An 18,944-nucleotide genomic window follows, 5' to 3' on the forward strand; every position below is an offset into this window, starting at 1 on the left:
CCTTCCTTCCTTCCTTCCTTCCTTCCTTCCTTCTTTCCTTTTTCTTTCTTCTTTCTTTCTTTTTTTTTTAAAGATGGAGTCTTGTTCTGTCACACCAGTGTGCAGTGGTGTGGTCTCGGCCCACCGCAACCTCTACCTCTCAGTTTTAAGCAGTTCTCCTGCCTCAGCTTCCCAAGGAGCTGGGATCACAGGCGTGCACAACCACACCCCACTAATTTTTTGTTCCTTTGTTTGTTTTGTATTTTTAGTAGAGACAGGGTTTCACCATGTTGGCCAGGCTGTTCTTGAACTCCTGACCTCAGGTAATCCACCTGCCTTGGCCTCTCGGAGTGCTGGGATTACAGGCGTGAGCCACCACGACTGGCCTGCTATGTGAGTTTTAATTATTGTCTTAGTCTTGTCTGTGAGTTCTTTGGGAACACTACTCCTTCTTCCTTTATTGTCTAGAACACTACCCATAAAAAGTCACATACTTTGGCAGAAGACAAAGGAAGATTATGCCATAGCAGAGAACAAGCAAGGATTTAAAATGAGTGTTAGACATTATTACAGAGAACAGGGAACAACTTTAAAATTAGGGACAGTGTATTCTAAATTTCCACTGTCATCAGCTCTGCTTGGTGGTGTTCTCCCTGGGGTTTGCTTATTCTACTGAAGTAGGCAACATAATGTAGTCATTGAGAATGTGGGTTCTGGAGTCTACACTGCTTGGGTTCAAATTGTGGCTGTATGACTTACTATCTCTGTCTTTAGGAATGTTCTTTAAGTTCTTTGTGATTCTGTTTTGTCCTCTGTAAGCGGATGTAACAGTACCTATCTCGTTGCATTACTGTGAGAATTGAGACAATGCTTAGAAACTGCTTCAAATAGTGCTCAGTAAATACTTGCACTTATTACCAGATGACACTGTGCCTCCAGGTCTTGTTCTTCTTCTGAGAGCCCAAGGGTCCCGAGAACTCCTATCTTCTTTACCTACCAAGGTTAATTTAGCTAAACTTTTCCCATGTAGGCCAGACCTGTTAAGATGCTTTTCTGGATAAGATGACTTTTCCCGAGATTAAATTTGAATTGATTTTATTTTTTCATTTAAGAAAACTTGATACCATATGAGTCATTCCCATAAAAAAGAAAGGTGTACATTGCTTTGTTTTTCATTAAGGTTACCCTTTGGTCTGTGATAGCCAGAGGAAAGAGACTCCTCCCTCATTTCCAGAGAGTGATAAAGAAGCCTCACGGCTGGAGCAAGAGTACGTCCATCAAGTTTATGAAGAGATTGCTGGGCACTTCAGCAGCACGAGACATACCCCTTGGCCACACATTGTGGAGTTTTTGAAGGCTTTGCCAAATGGCTCTATAGTCGCTGATATTGGATGTGGTAATGGAAAGTATCTTGGCATCAATAAGGAGTTATATATGGCAAGTAATGTTGCTTTTGGCTTTCTTTTTGCTTAGTTTGCCGTGGTTATCGTCATCTTTCTTCCTCATGATAAAATGCTATTTTTTTAGTTCATTGCCAAAATGTTATAACCAACAGATTCAAAATTAATGAACACTGCCCCATTCTTTCTTATTCCTCTAGGAATTTATGGGCACACCATCATTATATAATTTTTTTCTCCCTTTAAATTTTGCTTTCTACCAGTATTATTTTATCAGTAAAACTATCTTATAGTTATAAAACTCTTTATAGATTAGAAAGAATTTTTATAGAAATCTTTATTTTGGCTTGGATCTCCCTAAGTAAGAAGAAGAGAAAGCTGATATTTTCATCTATCTTTTGTAGAATGAAGAAATTGGGGCTGACAGTGGTCATATTAATTTCCTGATGTCATATAATTAGGGGCAATAACTGGAACTTGAACTTATGTTTTCTACTCTAAATTTTACTCATAGCAGAAAAAAATTTTCTATTTATTGGTATCTTACTGTTGAGAAAACTAAGGCTCAAATAGATTAAAATCTTGACAAAGGTTACCATGCTAGACCCAGAATTTGAGCCTATTTCTGTCTGATTCCAGAGTGTCTGTTTTCAGTTGCTATCATTTTTTTTCTATGAGCCTTTTTTTTCTGCTGTGCAAAGAGGTAGAACGTTCTTGTATTAGTGTGTTGTTGTAAGTAATCATATTTTAATGTTGCTCTGTGAGGACTGGAGCTTCCCCTTCTCAAGATTAGGAGATTTAGGGTGAGAATAAGGGAGTAGGTAAAAAGAACGAGAGCAGTCGACGTTCCTGGGTTATTGGAGTATGTCAGATTGCTTCTCTTCTTTGTTTTTACTCCATCCTAGAAATTGTGCACCTTCTTGAAGAAAGTTACTACAATTGTCTCTTGGTATATACAATTGAAGCCAAATTAAAATAATAAAATGCATATTTAATGATCATAAATGATTTAGTGTAAAAGGGAAAAGTGATTTACCATTCTTCTAAGAGATTACATTTTTATCACCCCCACATGAGCAACAGTGGCTGTTCTGTACAGGGGCATACATCTCAAATGCCTCTAGTTACAGTCACCTAGGATTCTACCAAGGAAGTACAAAAAATGCATTGAAAAAAGTATATTAGTCCCTTGGTATCTGTGGGGACTTAGTTCCAGGACCCTGTGGATACCAAAATCTGCAGAAGCTCAAGTCTCTGATACAAAATTATGTAGTATTTGCATATAAGCCGTGCACATCCGCCTGTATATTTAAAATTAACTATAGGTTATTTATGATACATAATACAATGTATATGCTATGTAAGTAGTTGTTAGACTGTCATTAGAGACTAATGACAAGAAAACAGTCTATATGTATTCAGTAAAGATGGTTTTTTGTTTTTTTTTTTAATATTTTGACCTGTGGTTGCTTGAATCCACGGATGTGGAACTCATAGATACAGAGGGCTGGTTGTATTACAGCTTAGGAAGTGTAGAGTTTGTACATTAACAGGCATATAAAATAATAGCTTTCATCAAGATAAGACATTGATATTCATTTATTATTACCATGTTTATAATTAAATTTTAATTTATAAAGAACAAGGCCTAGTGAGTTAAGTTTGTTCATGTTGAAGAGGAAATAGATCTTTGATGTGTCACTTAAAATCACAGCTAACCACAGTTCAGAACAAGGTGACATTTTCTAGTGTTTTAATCTAAAGATAGTCCAAAAATGTTTCTCAGTTGGCTCTGCTTTTGCACTTTCTTGTTGATAATCCATGGTTTTATCTAGTCAGATATCATTCGTGACAGTGAAACTAGGTCAAAATCAACTATGCTGGTTCTGTTACAGTTGAGAAGAATGATTTCTTGATAAACAGGAAACAAAATCTGCAGCTGATTCAACAGGGAATGTATTTGGAAGGATTGGAAAATCATAAGTACACTCACCCTCTGTTAACCATATTCTGTTTATCAGCAGCAGTCGGCACGTAATTCCTTCCTGTCTGTTGTTCCCCGGAGCTTACTGCATTGCCTCATCTCCAGGCATACAGTACTTGACAGTAGTAGAAGCTTACATTAATGGTTTGTTGAATGGTGAGGAGCAAACCTGTGAATTTACCTTCAGTTCTTTATGTGAAAACCAGAATGTAAACAGTGCTGTGTTTGGCAGCCTTGAAGGAATGTGGCAACCTCAAAATGGGTGGTGTTACTGCAGGATAAAATTACCTTTAGGATGTAGAGTTCCCTTTTTATGTAGAATCCTGGGTACTCCTTATTCCATATGTTATGCTGACTACTATTTTCATAGCATTTCAATGGTTAATTATTTAGTATAGATCATTTAATTTGACTCTCATATTCACCCTGATAAACAGGTATTTTTCTCTTTACTTTTTAGATGAGGAAACAGAGGCTTTGAGATAGTTAAGTAGCTCTCCTAGGCTATTCAGCTTGTTATTGCTGAAACCAGGATTCACATTCAGAGTTTACAGGTTGAGGATCCCTAACATGAAAATTTGAAATCTCAAATGCTACAACATCTGAAACTTTTTGAGTACCAATATGATGCTCAAAGGAAATGTTCACTGGAGGATTTCAGATTTTAGATTTTCACATTAGGGACTCTCAACCGGTATGTATTCTGCGGATACTCCAAAATCCAAAAAATTCTAAAATCTAAAACACTTCTGGTCCCAAGCATTTGAAATAAGGGATATTCAACTTGTGGTATGCTCTTTTCACTGTACTTTACTGCTTCTGTTTATTTCTCTGCACTTTATTAAACTATATATTACCAGTCTAATTTTCCTACAAGTGCATATTTTTAATAGTTTTTTAAATGTATATTTTAAAAATAAAAATAATGTAACCAGTAGGGTGCAGCGGCTTATGCCTATGATCTCAGTGATGAGGGAGGATCGCTTGACGCCAGGAGTTCAAGATTAGCATGGGCAACATATCAAGATTGCATCTCAATAAAAACAAAAAAAGTAGCTAGGCATGGTGGTGCATGCCTGTGGCCCCAGCTACCCAGGAGACTGCGACAGGAGTTCAAGGCTGCAGTGAACCGTAATTGTACCACTGCACTTACTCTGGGTGACAGAGTGAGACTCTGAGTCTAAAAATAAATACATGCATACATACATAACCATCATTCAGAAAATTGATGAAAAGAGGTATTTGCATAATCCTGTCACCCTATTGTGATGAATATCCTTCTAGTGTTTTTCCTAATAATGTTTTATATATAATGAATGTGTATATAATTTGATAACTCATTTATCTCACTTATTTCCATTCTAATATATAATCTAACAATGTTTCTGAATTTTATAATACAGTATTTTTTCACTATTTTATTTTAAAATTAAAGTTACTAAAAACGTTTTTAAAGGACAGATGAAATCATATGTATTTATCGTATATGATATGATGTTTTGAAGTATATATACATTATGGATTAACAAAATCTAGCAAATTAACAAATTCGTTACCTCACAAAGTTGCCATTTTTTTGGTGAGAACACTTATCATTCATTCTCTTAGCATTTAAAAATACCATACATTGTTGTTAACTATAGTCACCATGTTGTATTGTAGATCTCTGCAATTTATTCCTCCTGTCTAACTGAAATTTTGTCTTTTGACCAACATCTCCACAGCTTCCCACCCCTCAGCTGTCGCAGTCCCTAGTAGCTACTGTTCTACTTCTAGTTCTATGAGGTCAACTTTTTTGGATTCCAAGTATGAGTAAGATCAGGCAATGCTTGCATTCCGTGTCTGGCTTATTTGACTTAACCTGATGTCCTCCAGGTTTATCCATGTTGTTATAAATTGCAGGAGTTTCTTCTTCGTTATAGCCAAATAGTATTCCATTGTGTATATAAACCATGTTTACTGTATTCATCCATTGATGGATATTTAGAGTGATTCCATATCGTGGCTATGTTATATAATGTTGCAATAAACATGGGAGTGCAGATAGCTTTTTGACCTACTGATTTCATTTCCTTTGGATCTATAGCTAGCAGCGGGATTACTGAATCATATGGTAGTTCTATTTTTAATTTTTTTTTGAAACTTCCATACTGTTTTCCCTAGTGGCTGTCCTAATTTACATTCCCACCAACAGTGTACAAGGGTTTCCTTTTCCCACATCCTCAAAACCATTTGCTATCTATTGTCTCTTTGATAATGGCCAGATCTAACAAGTGTGAGGTAATATCTCATTGTTTTAATTTGTATTTTCCTGATGATTAGTGATGTTGTTGAGCATCGTTTCATGTACTTGGCCATTGGTATGTCTTTTTTAAAATAATGTACATTCAGGACCTTTGCCCATTTTTAAATCAGATTATTTGTTTTCTTGTAATAGAGTTCTTTATATATTTTTGTTTTGTTTTGTTTTTGAGACAAAGTCTTGCTCTGTTGTCTAGGCTGGAGTGCAGGGGCATGACTGGCTCACAGCAGCCTTGATTTTGTGGGCTCAATTGATCCTCCCACCCCAGCCTCTAGTAGCTGGGACTACAGGCATGTACCACCACACCCAAAAAAAATAAATAAATAATTTTTGTATTTTTTGTAGAGATGAGGTTTTGCCATGTTACCCAGGCTGGTCTGATACTCCTGGACTTAAGTGATTCACCCGCCTTTGTCTCCCAAAGGGTTGGGATTACAGTTGTGAGCCACTGTGCCCAGCCTGTTTATATATTTTGGGTATTAATTCCTTATCAGTTGTATAGTTTGCAAATATTTTCTCCCATTCTGTAGGTTGTCTCTTCCCTATGATGATTGTTTCCTCAAGTTGAAGCTTTTTAGTTTGATCTAATCCCATTTGTCTATTTTTGCTTTAGTTACCTTTGCTTTTGGGGTCATATCCAAAAAAATTATTGCCCATGCCAAGATCGCGGAGCTTTTCTTATAAGTTTTCTTCTAATAATTTCATAATTTTGGGTCTTTTATTTAAGCCTTTAATCCATTTTGAGCTGATTTTCATAGGTGGTATGAGATAAGGGTTTAATTTCATTCTTCTGTATGTGAATATGCAGTTCCTCCACCACTTATTGAAAAGACTTAGACTTTATTAATATGCTATTAGGTAGAAGTTACTGGAAATTTGGTTGTGTTCTGTTTGGAAGTATTCTAAATAACACTGTAATGAACATGTAGATTGAGAGTCAGTGGGAAAAGATGGAGGAACATGGATTTTGGAATGAGAAACACCGGGTTTAAAATTTTTGTTTCATCATTTAATGACTTTGAGCTTTGAGCAAGTTACTTATTTTCTTTGAGATGAAATTTTCTCATCTGTAATATGGTGAAAATAATAACTAAAAGTGTGTTATGAGGATTAAGTGCATTGATACAAAGAATCTGCTTTTAATCTATATGCGTACTCAGGAAAAGGCAGTTATTGTTAGCCTGGTTAACGTTTTCCCTATTGTGATTTATTTTCTTAGGATACATTTTTAGAAAGCTAATTATTGGGTCAAAAGTTATAAACATTATTTTCTTCCTTAAAAAATGGTTTGTGTAATTGCTCTTTTAAATGATTGAGCCAATTTGTATTTTATATGAGAGGAAGTTCTGTCATACTGACATTGCCATAGTATATTTCAGTTTTTAAATATTTTTGATAGTTTAATGGAAGAAAAATGGAACTTTGTTTTAGTTTGCACATTTGCTTATCAGGTTGAATGTATTTTATTCTTACTTGTACTTCCACAATTACATATTTTGTTTAGGATTTAAAAAATTATGTAAAAGTATAGGCACCGTGGCTCATACCTGTACTTCTAGCACTTTGAGAGGCTGAGGTGGGAAGACTGCCTGAGACCAGGAGTTCAAGACCAGCCTGGGCAACATGGCGAGCTCTTGACTCTCCAAAGAAATTAGAAAATTAGCCAGGCATGATGGTGTGCACCTGTATTCCCAGCCACTCAGGAGGCTGAGGTGGGCGGATCACTTGACTTCAGGAGGCAGAGGCTGCAGTGAGCTGTGTTTGTGCTACTGCACTGCAGCCTGGGTGACAGAGTGAGACCCTATCTCCAAAAAAAATACACACACCCACACACATTTTAAGCCCAGTATATGTTTTAATGTCATTGATCTTCACCCAGTACACAGAAATATGTAGCTTTACATGAGTCCTTGAATATACGTGGTTTTTATCAGTAAGCTATTTTCTGTCCTGTTGACATGATGCAGCATTATTATGGAGATTTTTCAAACACTTTTCTTGATTTAAAAAATTTAAAAATGGAAAGGGGGAAGAGGAGAAAAAATAGTGACATGACTATAGTATAAGGAAGACAGGCAAAAAAAGTAAAAGGTGAAAGTAGTGAGCCAGGCGTGAGTCAGATAGTTGGTCAGTGGGGAATCTACATCAGACCTGGTGCTTTATTGCAAAAATTGGCCTTGCTGTTTCTTGTTGGTGAAAATGAGTGTTGTGTACAAATAGCTGTAAGAGCCTGGCAAGAAGAGGGAAATCTCTTGTTTTGTTTGGCTGTTGTTCTTCTCCATGTTCTGTCTTATCTGTGGTTCTCAGATAATAACTTTCCTCATCTGAGTAACTATTGAGTTCTATCCCTGAGGATTTTTTTTAATAGGCAGGTGGGATTTCTTTCTGTTGACTTTTAGCAGCTATCTGTCAGAATTGGGCATACTTGAAACTTCCAATTCTATGAACGGAATTTAAATGTAACAAAAAAGGAGACAAGCACAAAAATATAATGTTCAGATTATTTGAGTGGTATTGTCGTCTTGATACTGTGATTGTTGGCTGATGGCATAGAATATGGATGAAAATAAATAATAAGTAATAATCCAGGCATGCATCTTACATGGGCAAAGGGTGCAATTAATTGGGAATCATGCCATTATTATGACTAATAGGCCCTTAGTACTTTTTATCTTAAAATATTTTAAAGATAAATTGCTGTACTTTATCTCTAGCTTGGTATCTTTTATTTTACTTTAAAATTAAAGCAGCTCCAGGATAAAATATAGAAGCTGTTTAATACCGATTACAAATTAAGCAAACTCATTAAGTATGACTAGCATGGCAATGTGATTTAACTCAGTAAGAATTTTTTTTTATTTCCGTTCTTTTATTGTGCCTTTAAAATATAAACTTTGTAATGTAATGTTGCATTTTAAGATCTTTTTCTTCCTCTCGGGAATTAATAACATAGCACTTTAAGGAACTTTTCATAAAAATACTATTTTTTGGTAAATTGAATGTCACTACTTATCAGAGACAATATTACATTCTTCACTGTATTTAAATTTTAAAAGCCTATCTGAAATCTGTATATGCTTGCTGGTCTAAGAAAAAGCCAAATTAAAAAAGATTTTTTAAACTTTGAGTTTAGGTTCAGGGGTACATGTGCTGGTTTGTTAAACAGGTAAATTCCATGTCACAGGGATTCAGTGTACAGATTACAGTATTTCATCACCCAAGTTAGTAAGCATAGTACCTGATAGGTAGTTTTTTGACCCTTCCCTCCTCCCTCCTTCTACTCTTAAATAGACCCAAGTGTCTGTTGTTCCCTTCATTGTGTCCGTGTGTACTCAGTATTTAGCTCTTATGAGTGAGAACATGCAGTATTTGATTTTCTGTACCTGCATCAGTTTGCTTAGGGCAGTGGCCTACAGCTTCATCCATGTTGCAGCAAACAACATGATCTCATTCTCTTTTATGGTCGTATAGTATTCTATGGTGTGTAACACACTTGTTTACCCAGCCTACTGTTGATGGGCACCTAGGTTGATTACTATTTGAATAGTGCCACAGTGAACATATGTGTGCATATGTCTTTATGGTAGAACTATTTATATTCCCTTGGATATATACCCAATAATGGAATTGCTGGGTTGAATGGTAATTCTCTTTTAAGTTTGTTGAGCAGTTGTCAAACTGCTTTCCATAGTGGTTGAACCCATTCCCACTAGCAGTATATAAGAATTCTCTTTTTTCTGCAACCTCACCGGCATGTTATTTTTTGACTTTTTAAAAGTAGCCATTCTGACTGGTCTGAAATGGTATCTCATTGTGGTTTTGATTTACATTTCTCTAATGATTAGTGATGTTGTGACCTTTTTCATATAGTTGTTGGCCACATGGATGTCTTTTGAAAAGTATCTCTTCATGTCTTTTGAAAACTATCTGTTCTTGTCTTTTGCCCACTTCTTAATGGGACCGTTTGGTTTTTGTGTGTTAATTTGTTTAAGTTCCTTATAGAGTCTGCATATAAGACCTTTGTCAGATGCATCGTTTGCACATATTTTCTCCCGTTCTCTAGGTTGTCTTTTAACCCTGTTGATAGTTTATTTTGCTGTACAGAAGCTCTTTAGTTTAATTAGGTCCCATTTGTCAATTTTCGTTTTTGTGGCTGTTGTTTTTGGTGTCTTTGTCATGAAATCTTTGCCAGAGCTTATGTCCAGAATGGTATTTCCTAGGTTATCTTCCAGAGTTTTTATAGTTTTAGGTTTTACATTTAATCCGTCTTGTGTTGATTTTTATGTATGGTGTAAGGAAGGTGTACAGCGTCAATCTTCTACACATGGCTAGCCAGTTATCCCAACATGTTTGATATGAGCATTCATATCAGAAGGGCCAAGGGAAACTTAGGATCAGTGTTCATTATGTCAAAAAATTAAATGTGTAAATATACACTTTAGGTGGCTACTTCTATTTGACTAAATCTGCTTATGTAATTCTTTTCTCTATTATAGAGATTGCATTAAGAAAAAATTATCAAGGGATAATGATTAATCAGTGATTTAACATTTTTTGTGGCCTGGTATGGTGGTTCATGCTTGTAATCCCAGCACTTTGGGAGGCCGAGAAGGATGGATGACTTGAGCCCAGGAGTTTGAGGCTAGCCTAAGTAACATGGCGAAACTCCATCTCTACAAAAAATACAAAAAAAAAAAAAAATTGCTGGGCATGGCAGTGTGCATCTATAGTCCCATCTGCTTGGAAGACTGAGGCAAGAGGATTGCCTGGGCCTGGGAGGTGGAGGCTGTGGTGGGCTGTGAGACCCTGTCTCCAAAAAAAAAAAATTTCTTAAGTGCCTCCCATTTATTCTTCAATTTACATGGGCATATTGCAAAATGTGTGTGTGTGTGTGTGTGTGTGTGTGTGTGTGTGTGTGTATGTTTGTCTATATATTACATACATATTTGATATTCTTAGAACTAAGCAGCAAAACTGTGTAGAACAACAACAAAGTAGAGAGAAAGAAGGTGGGAAAACCCAGCTCCTAAACACTTCTCACAGAACCAGATGCATGCATAAGGTGTGCTAGGTCTCACCTGTTTGAGGACAGAAAAGCATGTTGCTAGCTGCCCTCCATGCCATCAAGCCTATAGGATTGTTTGGGTGTATGAAAAGGTTTAATTAAATAACATTTTATAAATTTCGAATTCAGCACTTTACAGGTATTGATCGACTTACCACCTATGCAATTTACGACCATTCGACTTTACGACCACAATCGCTAGCCACAACTGCTCCGCGTCTGGCAGCGCAAACGTTGCCCAGCTGGGCGTACGACAGTGCGGACCAGCTTCTGGCAGCACTACCATCTCCGCGTGTACCATTTCAACTGTACATATAGCCTACTCAACTTATGACCAAATCGTGTTATGACCAGTCCGTGGTCCTGACCGTGGTTGTAAGTCGAGCACTAGCTGTATTCTTGATAAGTTTTGGCATTTAGTGGAAAAAGAAAAAAATTATGTTTTTGTTTTGGGATTTTATTTTCTGATTGTAAAAGTAATCCATGTTGAAAACTACAAAGAAGCAGAAAAAAAATTGCCCATCCTTCTGCTATCTGGGTCATTACAATATAGTATATATGGTAATGAGAGATATCGTAGAACATCTTATTTGTAGCTCCCCCAAAAGACTATGTTTATGGGATACTTTCCAGTTTTAAATGTGTGATATTACAGAAACATCCTGATTCTGAATGGTCATGAATTTGCTGTAAATTTAGACCTCCCATTTCCACCACTGTCATTTTTGTTCTCATCATTTTGTTTCACTGATTGGAGTTGTGTTTGATATCTGTAAAGGTAATAAATGCTTCCCTTACAATTATATATTCTGATTTTGTACTGGCTGTAAGAACTGGTAATATCATGGTCTCAGACCATTTCACAATGAATATGAGATCTTTATATTCATTATATATACTTTAAGGTATGGAATAAGCTCATAATTTCATGTGATATTTAAACAAAATGTGATGAAATTCCTTCTCTGTTACAGATTGGTTGTGATCGTAGCCAAAACCTTGTGGACATTTGCAGAGAGAGGCAATTTCAGGCTTTTGTCTGTGATGCATTGGCAGTACCAGTCCGCAGTGGATCTTGTGATGCCTGCATCTCCATTGCTGTTATTCATCATTTTGCAACAGCAGTAAGTATGGGCTGTCTTTCTCTTAAGAACTTGTAGCTAAAGCAGCAGGAAAAGTTCATGAATTTTGCTGATTTGGGACCCCGTTTTAGCTTTTCAGTTCTTTCTTTTCTCTTTTCTTGTCACAGTTTACCGTCTTTGTAAGAGAGCATGCAGAATGAAGGTGGGCGCCTATTTAAGTATCTTCTACTTAGAGCCCTGATGGGACTTCATGCTTTTATTGCTGTATGCTTTTGCCCCCTTTCTACCTCAAGTCTCATTCAGTTCTAAATCCCTTCCTTCAAACCCACAGAGTCACAGAATTTTAGCTGGAAGAGACTTTGAAATCAGCATCTCTAGGCCTCTTGAGTATACTGTCTCCTCAGACTGTGAGTCCCTTCCCTATTTCTTTCTCAGCTTTCTTTCTCAACCCATAGTTTTATCCCTGACTTGTTACTTCTTCCTTTCTTCCTATAAATTTCTGTTTTTCTTCCTTTCCTATTCTTTTTTTCAAAACTCTGTCTTATTTAGCTAGTAGTAGTGTGTTGATTCTTTTAGTATGTTCTTAGTTTTAAAATAAATGAATTTAATATTTAATATTTTCTTTTAAGAACAAAAGGCCACTTATTTTTCTTGGGTGTCAGCAATTGATCCCCTGATCTAAGCAATAGCTTTATAGCTCACCTTATGGGTCACCAGCAGTTTCAGTAGACCTTATGACCTTAACTGAGTTCAAAACAAATCAAAACAAATCAGAAAACTGTATGTGTCATTAGTCTCTTCAATTGCTAGCTTGCTAGCTCTTTAATAATAACCAAGAGATTCGGCTGGGCTGCAGCAAACAATATTAGGCTCTTTACGGCACAAGTCACTAGGCTTCAGTACGCTTATAGGCATTATTGCAAATGGAGAAAGTATTGAAAGGAGCAGCTATACCAGTAAATTTTAAAATCCCCATGATTTGGAAGAAATGTTTGGCAGACATTGGTTGCTTCAGCTACAACTCAGTGGCTATAACTTATTACTGTAATTTATTTTCAAGTTATAAAAGGCAATAATGTACACAAATATATCCATTCCTTGCAATTGCAAATATATGTTGGATACTCTACCTTGTTTGACGTTCTGTGTAATCATCTTAGAAATCTGTTATGTCCAACTTTCTCTGTGTATCTATTGTCATTTATTTAAAAAATAATTCATTGACCACATGCAAAAGAATGAAGTTGGATCTTTACATTATGCCATATACATAAAAATACTCAAAATGAATTAAAGACCTATACAGAAAAGCTAAAACTATAAGATTCCAAGAAGAAAACAGGAGAAAGCCTTCATAACATTGTATTTGGCAATGATTTCTTGGATATGATACTAAAAGCACAGGCAACAAAGCAAAAAATAGATAAATCGGACTTCATCAAAATTAAAAACTTGTACATCAAACGACACTATCTGCAGAGTGAAAAGGCAGCCCACAAAATGGGAGAAAATATTTGCAAATTGTGTATCTGATAAGGTGTTAATATCTACAATATATAAAGAACAACGAAAATCCAACAATAAGAAAACAATTAAAAACAAAGGACTTAAATAGACAGTTTTCCAAAGAAGATATGCAAATGGCCTTGAGCACATGAAAAGATACTCAGTGTCACTAATCATTAGGGAAATGCAAATCAAAACCATAGTGAGAAACCACTTCACACACATTAGGATGGTTATTATCAGAAATATAGAAACTAATGAGTGTCAGTGAGGATGTGGAGAAATTGGAACTCTTGGGCATTGCTGATGAGAATGTAAACTGGATCAGCCACTGTGGAAAACAGTACAGTGGTTCCTCAAAAAATTTAGCGTAGAATCACCATATGATTCAACAATTCCACTTCTAGATATATACCCAAAAGAATTGAAAGCAGGGACTTGAACAGGTATTTAATACACCCATGTTCATAGCCGCATTGTTCATAACAGCCAAAAGGTGGAAATAACTCAAATGTTCATTGATGGATGCATAGAAAAAATATGGTATGCACCTATATGGGAATATTATTCAGCCTTAGGAAGGAAATTCTGACGCATACTACAACATGGTTGTAACCTGAGGACACTATACTAAGTGAAATAAGCCAGACACAAAAGGACAGTATTATATCATTCTACTTATGTGAACTAGCTAGAATAGTTAAATTCATAGAGACAGAAAGTGGAACAGTTGTTACCAGAGGCTGTGGGAGAGGGGCATGGGAGTTGTTATGATTTAATTAATACAGAGTTTCAGTTTGGGATGATGAAAAATATTCTGGAGGTGGATAATAGTGTTGGTTGCACAACAGTATGAGCATAGTTAATGTCACTGAGCTGTACACTTAAAAATGCTTAGCACATTTTGTTACATATATTTTACCACAATAAAAATAAGCCATTGATGCCAGGTATGGTGACTCACACCTGTAATCCCAGCACTTTGGAAGGCCAGAGCAAGTGGATCACTTGAGGTCAGGATTTTGAGGCCAGCCTGGCCAACAAAGCAAAGTCTTATCTCTACTAAAAATACAAAAGTTATCTGGGCGTGGTGGCGCATACCTGTAATCCCAGCTACTTAGGAGACTGAGACATAAGAATCACTTGAACCCAGGAGGTAGAAGTTGCAGTGAGCTGAGATCATGCCACTGCACTCCAGTCTGGGTGACAGAGAGAGACTCCGTCTCAAAAAAAAAAAAAAAAAAGTCACTGAAAATTAGTTACACAGTACTATTAAGCAAATAGCTGGGCACAAGATGGAGAAGACTCAGTCCCTGCTTCATAGAGCTCATAGTTTAGTGGAGGATGCAGCCTTTATTTATTTATTTATTATTTGTTGGATTTATACCAGCGCATGGGTGGTTCAGTGGTAGAAGTCTCACCTGCCACGCGGATTTATGTGGTGTTGGTTGAATGCCATAGTTATGATTTGGACTTAGTCATTGAAAGGTCTAACACATGGGAATATCTTGATGAGCTATATGCCTGGTAGAGATCATTTTTATGACACTGTGAAACATGATTTAGGGTAGAAGATAAGATTTTATATGGAAAATTTCAGCCAAGTATCTGGAGACAATGAGGTAAGGGAATTAAAAAAGTCTACTGACCTGTGCTATATCCCTTCACTACTACTGTGTTCTTTTCATCTGAAGTATCTGTTTTAATCCAGTTTACATTCTGGTGCCAGTCTCTTCTTCCCTGACACCACTGCTTCTACTATTTGATATTGTTTTTACTTTTGTGACCTTGAACAAACATTTTTAGTGATTTCAGAATACTTAAGTCCCTCAGCTGTAAAATAATGATGACAATATCCTATCTCACAGGCCTGTCAGACTAAATGAGACAATACATAAAATACTTATTAGAGTATCTTACACATAATAAGAGCTCAGGAAATGTTAGTTATTATTATTTTAATAATCTTTTTTTCAACTATTTTTATAAAATGGTCTCATCTTATTTTTTAGTGTAATTTCCTAATATTTCCTAGCTCCTTAAACCCAATTTGGAGAAATCCTCACTAAGCTTCCTCCTACTAATTCACTTCTCTATATATCAGTTATACTGAAGATGCTTCTTCCTATTTTAACATACAATCTGAGATTATTTCCTGGGCTTTTTAGCCATCTCGAATGGGTTACTTGGGTGTACAATACAGTGTATGTTACTTTGATAATTAAAGAAGGCATTATCTGAGGCTAAGAGAGCTATGGAACTAGAAATACTAATTTGTCAAATATTGTATATATCTTAATTCTCTATGATTGCCAGCCTTATCTCCATAATGTAGTTTATTGTTAAATTTTTCCTCTTTTGTTAGCTTGCTGATTAGATATTCTTATATTATTTTTTAACTGGTAACCCTAGACATTACAACATGTAACTCTGACATTATAGTCTACCTTAAATTGGCATGTTTACCCCTTCCTGACAATGTAAGACTTCATTGATAACTTTTAACCCCTTCTGCCTTTTATTGTATTATTATTATTTTATTGTTTTGAGCTCTTAGCCTTCATTTATATTTCTTCACATTATTTACCCTTTCTGGTATTCTTCCTTTTTTCCTGCATCTTCAGAGTTTTGGAGGAAGTAGGCTTCTTTTGCTTGAAGAGTTCTCTGTCCTATTTTCTTTAGTGTAAGTATACTGGTGACACATTCTCTCAGCTTGTGTGTATCTGAGATCTCTTTATGTTGCCTTCATCTTACAAATGATGTTTTTAGTAGGTATTGAATTCTTGATTGACAGTTTTCTGTATTTTCCCCTCTTTTTCATCTCTGTGATTCAATCTGGGTAATTTATACTGACCTGAACTATAGTTTAATACTTATCTTTGTAAATGTATCTAATTTGCTAAAAACTGAAATTCATCTTGTTTTCTAGAATTTCTGACTTCTTAATATTTATCATTACTGAAATCCTTGATCTTTTCCTCTGGTTTTTTGAACATATTAACTATAGTTTTTAAAAAGTCTTTGTCTGGGGATGTATTTCTATGGTCTGTTTTTTTTCTTCTGTTTTTCAGTCCTTTGTTCATCATTTTTAGCATACTTCATAATTTTTCACTGTATGCTGGGCATTTTATGTTAAATATTTGGGTACTTTTTCTCTGAAGAAGGTTAGATTTCTCTAAGTGCAAGCAGATAAAGCATAAGCAGATCACTTGCATTCTGCAGAGAACTGATTTTATGCTTTATTGGGGATGATTTATATCTGTTTTACTTTTGTTCCTTCTGTGATGTAACCCTTCCAGTTCTCAAGCGAAAGCCTGGAATGTACTCCAAGGCTATTACACCTTAGCAGATCTTAAAGTCCAATGTCTGTCTCTCTAACATTGGCTGCTAAAATTTCTGTTTAGCATTTTAGCTTCCCAGCTGCTACTCTGCTGAGTTTCTTGGAATTTTGCCCTATGTACATGCAACTTAGAAACTGGCAAATGCTTCAAAGGGTGTTTGCATAGAGATTTTTGGAATAATTTTCCTGCATTTCCTTTATCCATAACTCTGTCCTCCAGCGGCTTTGACCTCCTTATACGCCGAGCCCTATCCTTTCAGGCCACTAAGACTTCTGCATTCTCCTCATATTCTGTTAGCCCACATTATGGCTTAGCAGATAATCACAGGAAAAAGTCAGTCAATCTAGAGCTCACCTTGGTTTACTTTCCTTCTTTCAGGGATTATAGCCCTTCAAGGCCTGCTTGCAGGGTCTCTTTCTGATACTTTAAGCAGCTGTTTTAGGTGTTTCACCCAGCCTTTCTGGTTGTTTTCAGTGGGAAAATTAAACCAACAACTTCATCGAGGCTATAAGTAGAAGTCTCTGTAGTATAGTTTACAGAATCCCTTTGTAAAAGCATTATATAAATAAGTAATATCAAAGTGCTTCATATTACCGCTTATAGCCCTATAAGAAGTCATTAGTTGTTTCATGTATTCTAGCCAGACTGTTAAGGAAAAAGTGACAGGGAAGATTAACAGAAATAAAAATTTGCTCTTCTCTAATTTCTCTTTCCTAATCACTTTTTTTCTTAATCATAGAACAGAATGCCCTTTCCTCTTTTTTCCTCTTTTGTTTTATATAAGATATTTTGTTAGATTTTCTTACTGTTCATCCTAATTGAAAACAGTCCTATGGTCAGTTATATTTTCTGATTTCCTATCTCTTCTAGGTTGATAACGTGTTTGGGTTTATTTTATTAGGAACGTAGAGTGGCAGCTCTCCAAGAACTTGTTCGACTCCTGAGACCAGGTGGGAAGGCACTCATTTATGTCTGGGCAATGGAACAAGAATATAATAAGCAGAAGTCCAAGTATCTTAGAGGAAACAGAACTAGCCAAGAAAAGAAAGAGATGAACAGTGATACCTCAGTGCAGAGGTTGCTTGTGGAGCAAATGCCTGATATGGACAGTCCAGACTCAGCATCTTCTGTTCCCTCCATTAATGACTCTCAGGAGGGAAGATGTAATTCATGGCAAGTTTCTAATTCCAAGCTGCCTATTCATGTTAACAGGACTTCTTTTTATTCTCAAGATGTACTGGTTCCATGGCACCTTAAGGGAAACCCTGATAAAGGCAAACCTGTTGAGCCATTTGGTCCCATAGAATCCCATGACCCAAGTCCTGTGTTTCATCGTTACTACCATGTCTTCCGTGAGGGGGAATTGGAAGCTGCCTGCAGGGCTGTGAGTGATGTCAGAATTCTGCAGAGCTACTACGATCAGGGAAACTGGTGTGTGATTCTTCAAAAGGCCTGATTACTTACCTGAACACATCATATGTAAAGAAGAAATGCTCATTTAAAATAAAAAAGAGAAAGAGAGAGACTAAATTACCCCGTAAAGAGAAAATTTTTGGGAAAGTAACAAAGGAACGCTGAGAAAAATTTGGAAATAGGGATTCATTAGGAGACATTCAAATGGCTGTTGTTGGCTGACATCACAGATGTGATATAGGCGCCTCCTACTTCCTTGCTAGAGATGACTTCTAAAAGTGATTGAAGCAGTTTGTGTAGTGTTTGTAATTCTTGGGTAAGAGTCCAGCATTTTGAAGATAACATTTTTTAGTAAAGTGCTACTAAATGTTCTAAATTATGTAAGATTTTAGGGAAGTAGTTATATCATATGTTAATACAGAAAATATTCCTGGTCAGTGGAAAATTGTCTGAAGTTTTTTTGTTTGTTTGTATGGTTCTTTGTTTTTTGTTTGTTTGTTTGTTTTGTTTTGTTTTTTTTGAGACAGAATCTTGCTCCACCGCCAGGCTGGAGTGCAGTGGCGCGATCTTGTCTCGCCGCAACCTCCGCCTCCCGGGTTCAAGCAATTCTCCTGCCTCAGCCTCCCGAGTAGCTCGGACTACAGGTGCGCACCACCACGCCCAGCTAATTTTTGTATTTTTTAGTAGAGACGGGGTTTCACCATGTTGGCCAGGATGGTCTCCATCTCTTGACCTCGTGATCTGCCTGCCTCGGCATCTCAAAATGATGGGATTACAGGCATGAGCTACCGTGCCCAGCCTGAAGTTTTACCTATCATTTTTAGCTCTGTAAAATCATAGACAATAACCATTCTGTTGCCATACCTGACTAG

General features: G+C 36.4%; 1 protein-coding gene across 5 annotated transcripts in view; it reads left to right on the plus strand.

The window, feature by feature from the left end:
- The window catches only part of ALKBH8 (alkB homolog 8, tRNA methyltransferase), a 65,820-nt gene extending 47,278 nt beyond the window's left edge, over positions 1–18,542 (plus strand). For 4 of the 5 annotated variants that reach the window (XM_032285692.1, XM_032285693.1, XM_032285694.1 and 1 more), the window contains exons 10-12: positions 1,160–1,416; positions 11,705–11,854; positions 17,561–18,542. In XM_032285692.1, coding sequence (XP_032141583.1) covers positions 1,160–1,416; positions 11,705–11,854; positions 17,561–18,115 — 962 coding nt within the window. In that variant the 3' untranslated portion in view covers positions 18,116–18,542. Of the gene's footprint in view, positions 1–1,159; positions 1,417–11,704; positions 11,855–12,143; positions 12,220–17,560 lie in introns of all 5 variants that reach the window. The other variant, XM_032285697.1, reaches the window with a different exon arrangement.
- Positions 18,543–18,944: the final 402 nt, after the last annotated feature.

This window comes from Sapajus apella, unplaced genomic scaffold (genome assembly GCF_009761245.1).
Source record: "Sapajus apella isolate SASKATOON/1434 unplaced genomic scaffold, GSC_monkey_1.0 scaffold16, whole genome shotgun sequence".
NCBI classification, from domain to species: Eukaryota; Metazoa; Chordata; class Mammalia; order Primates; family Cebidae; genus Sapajus; species Sapajus apella.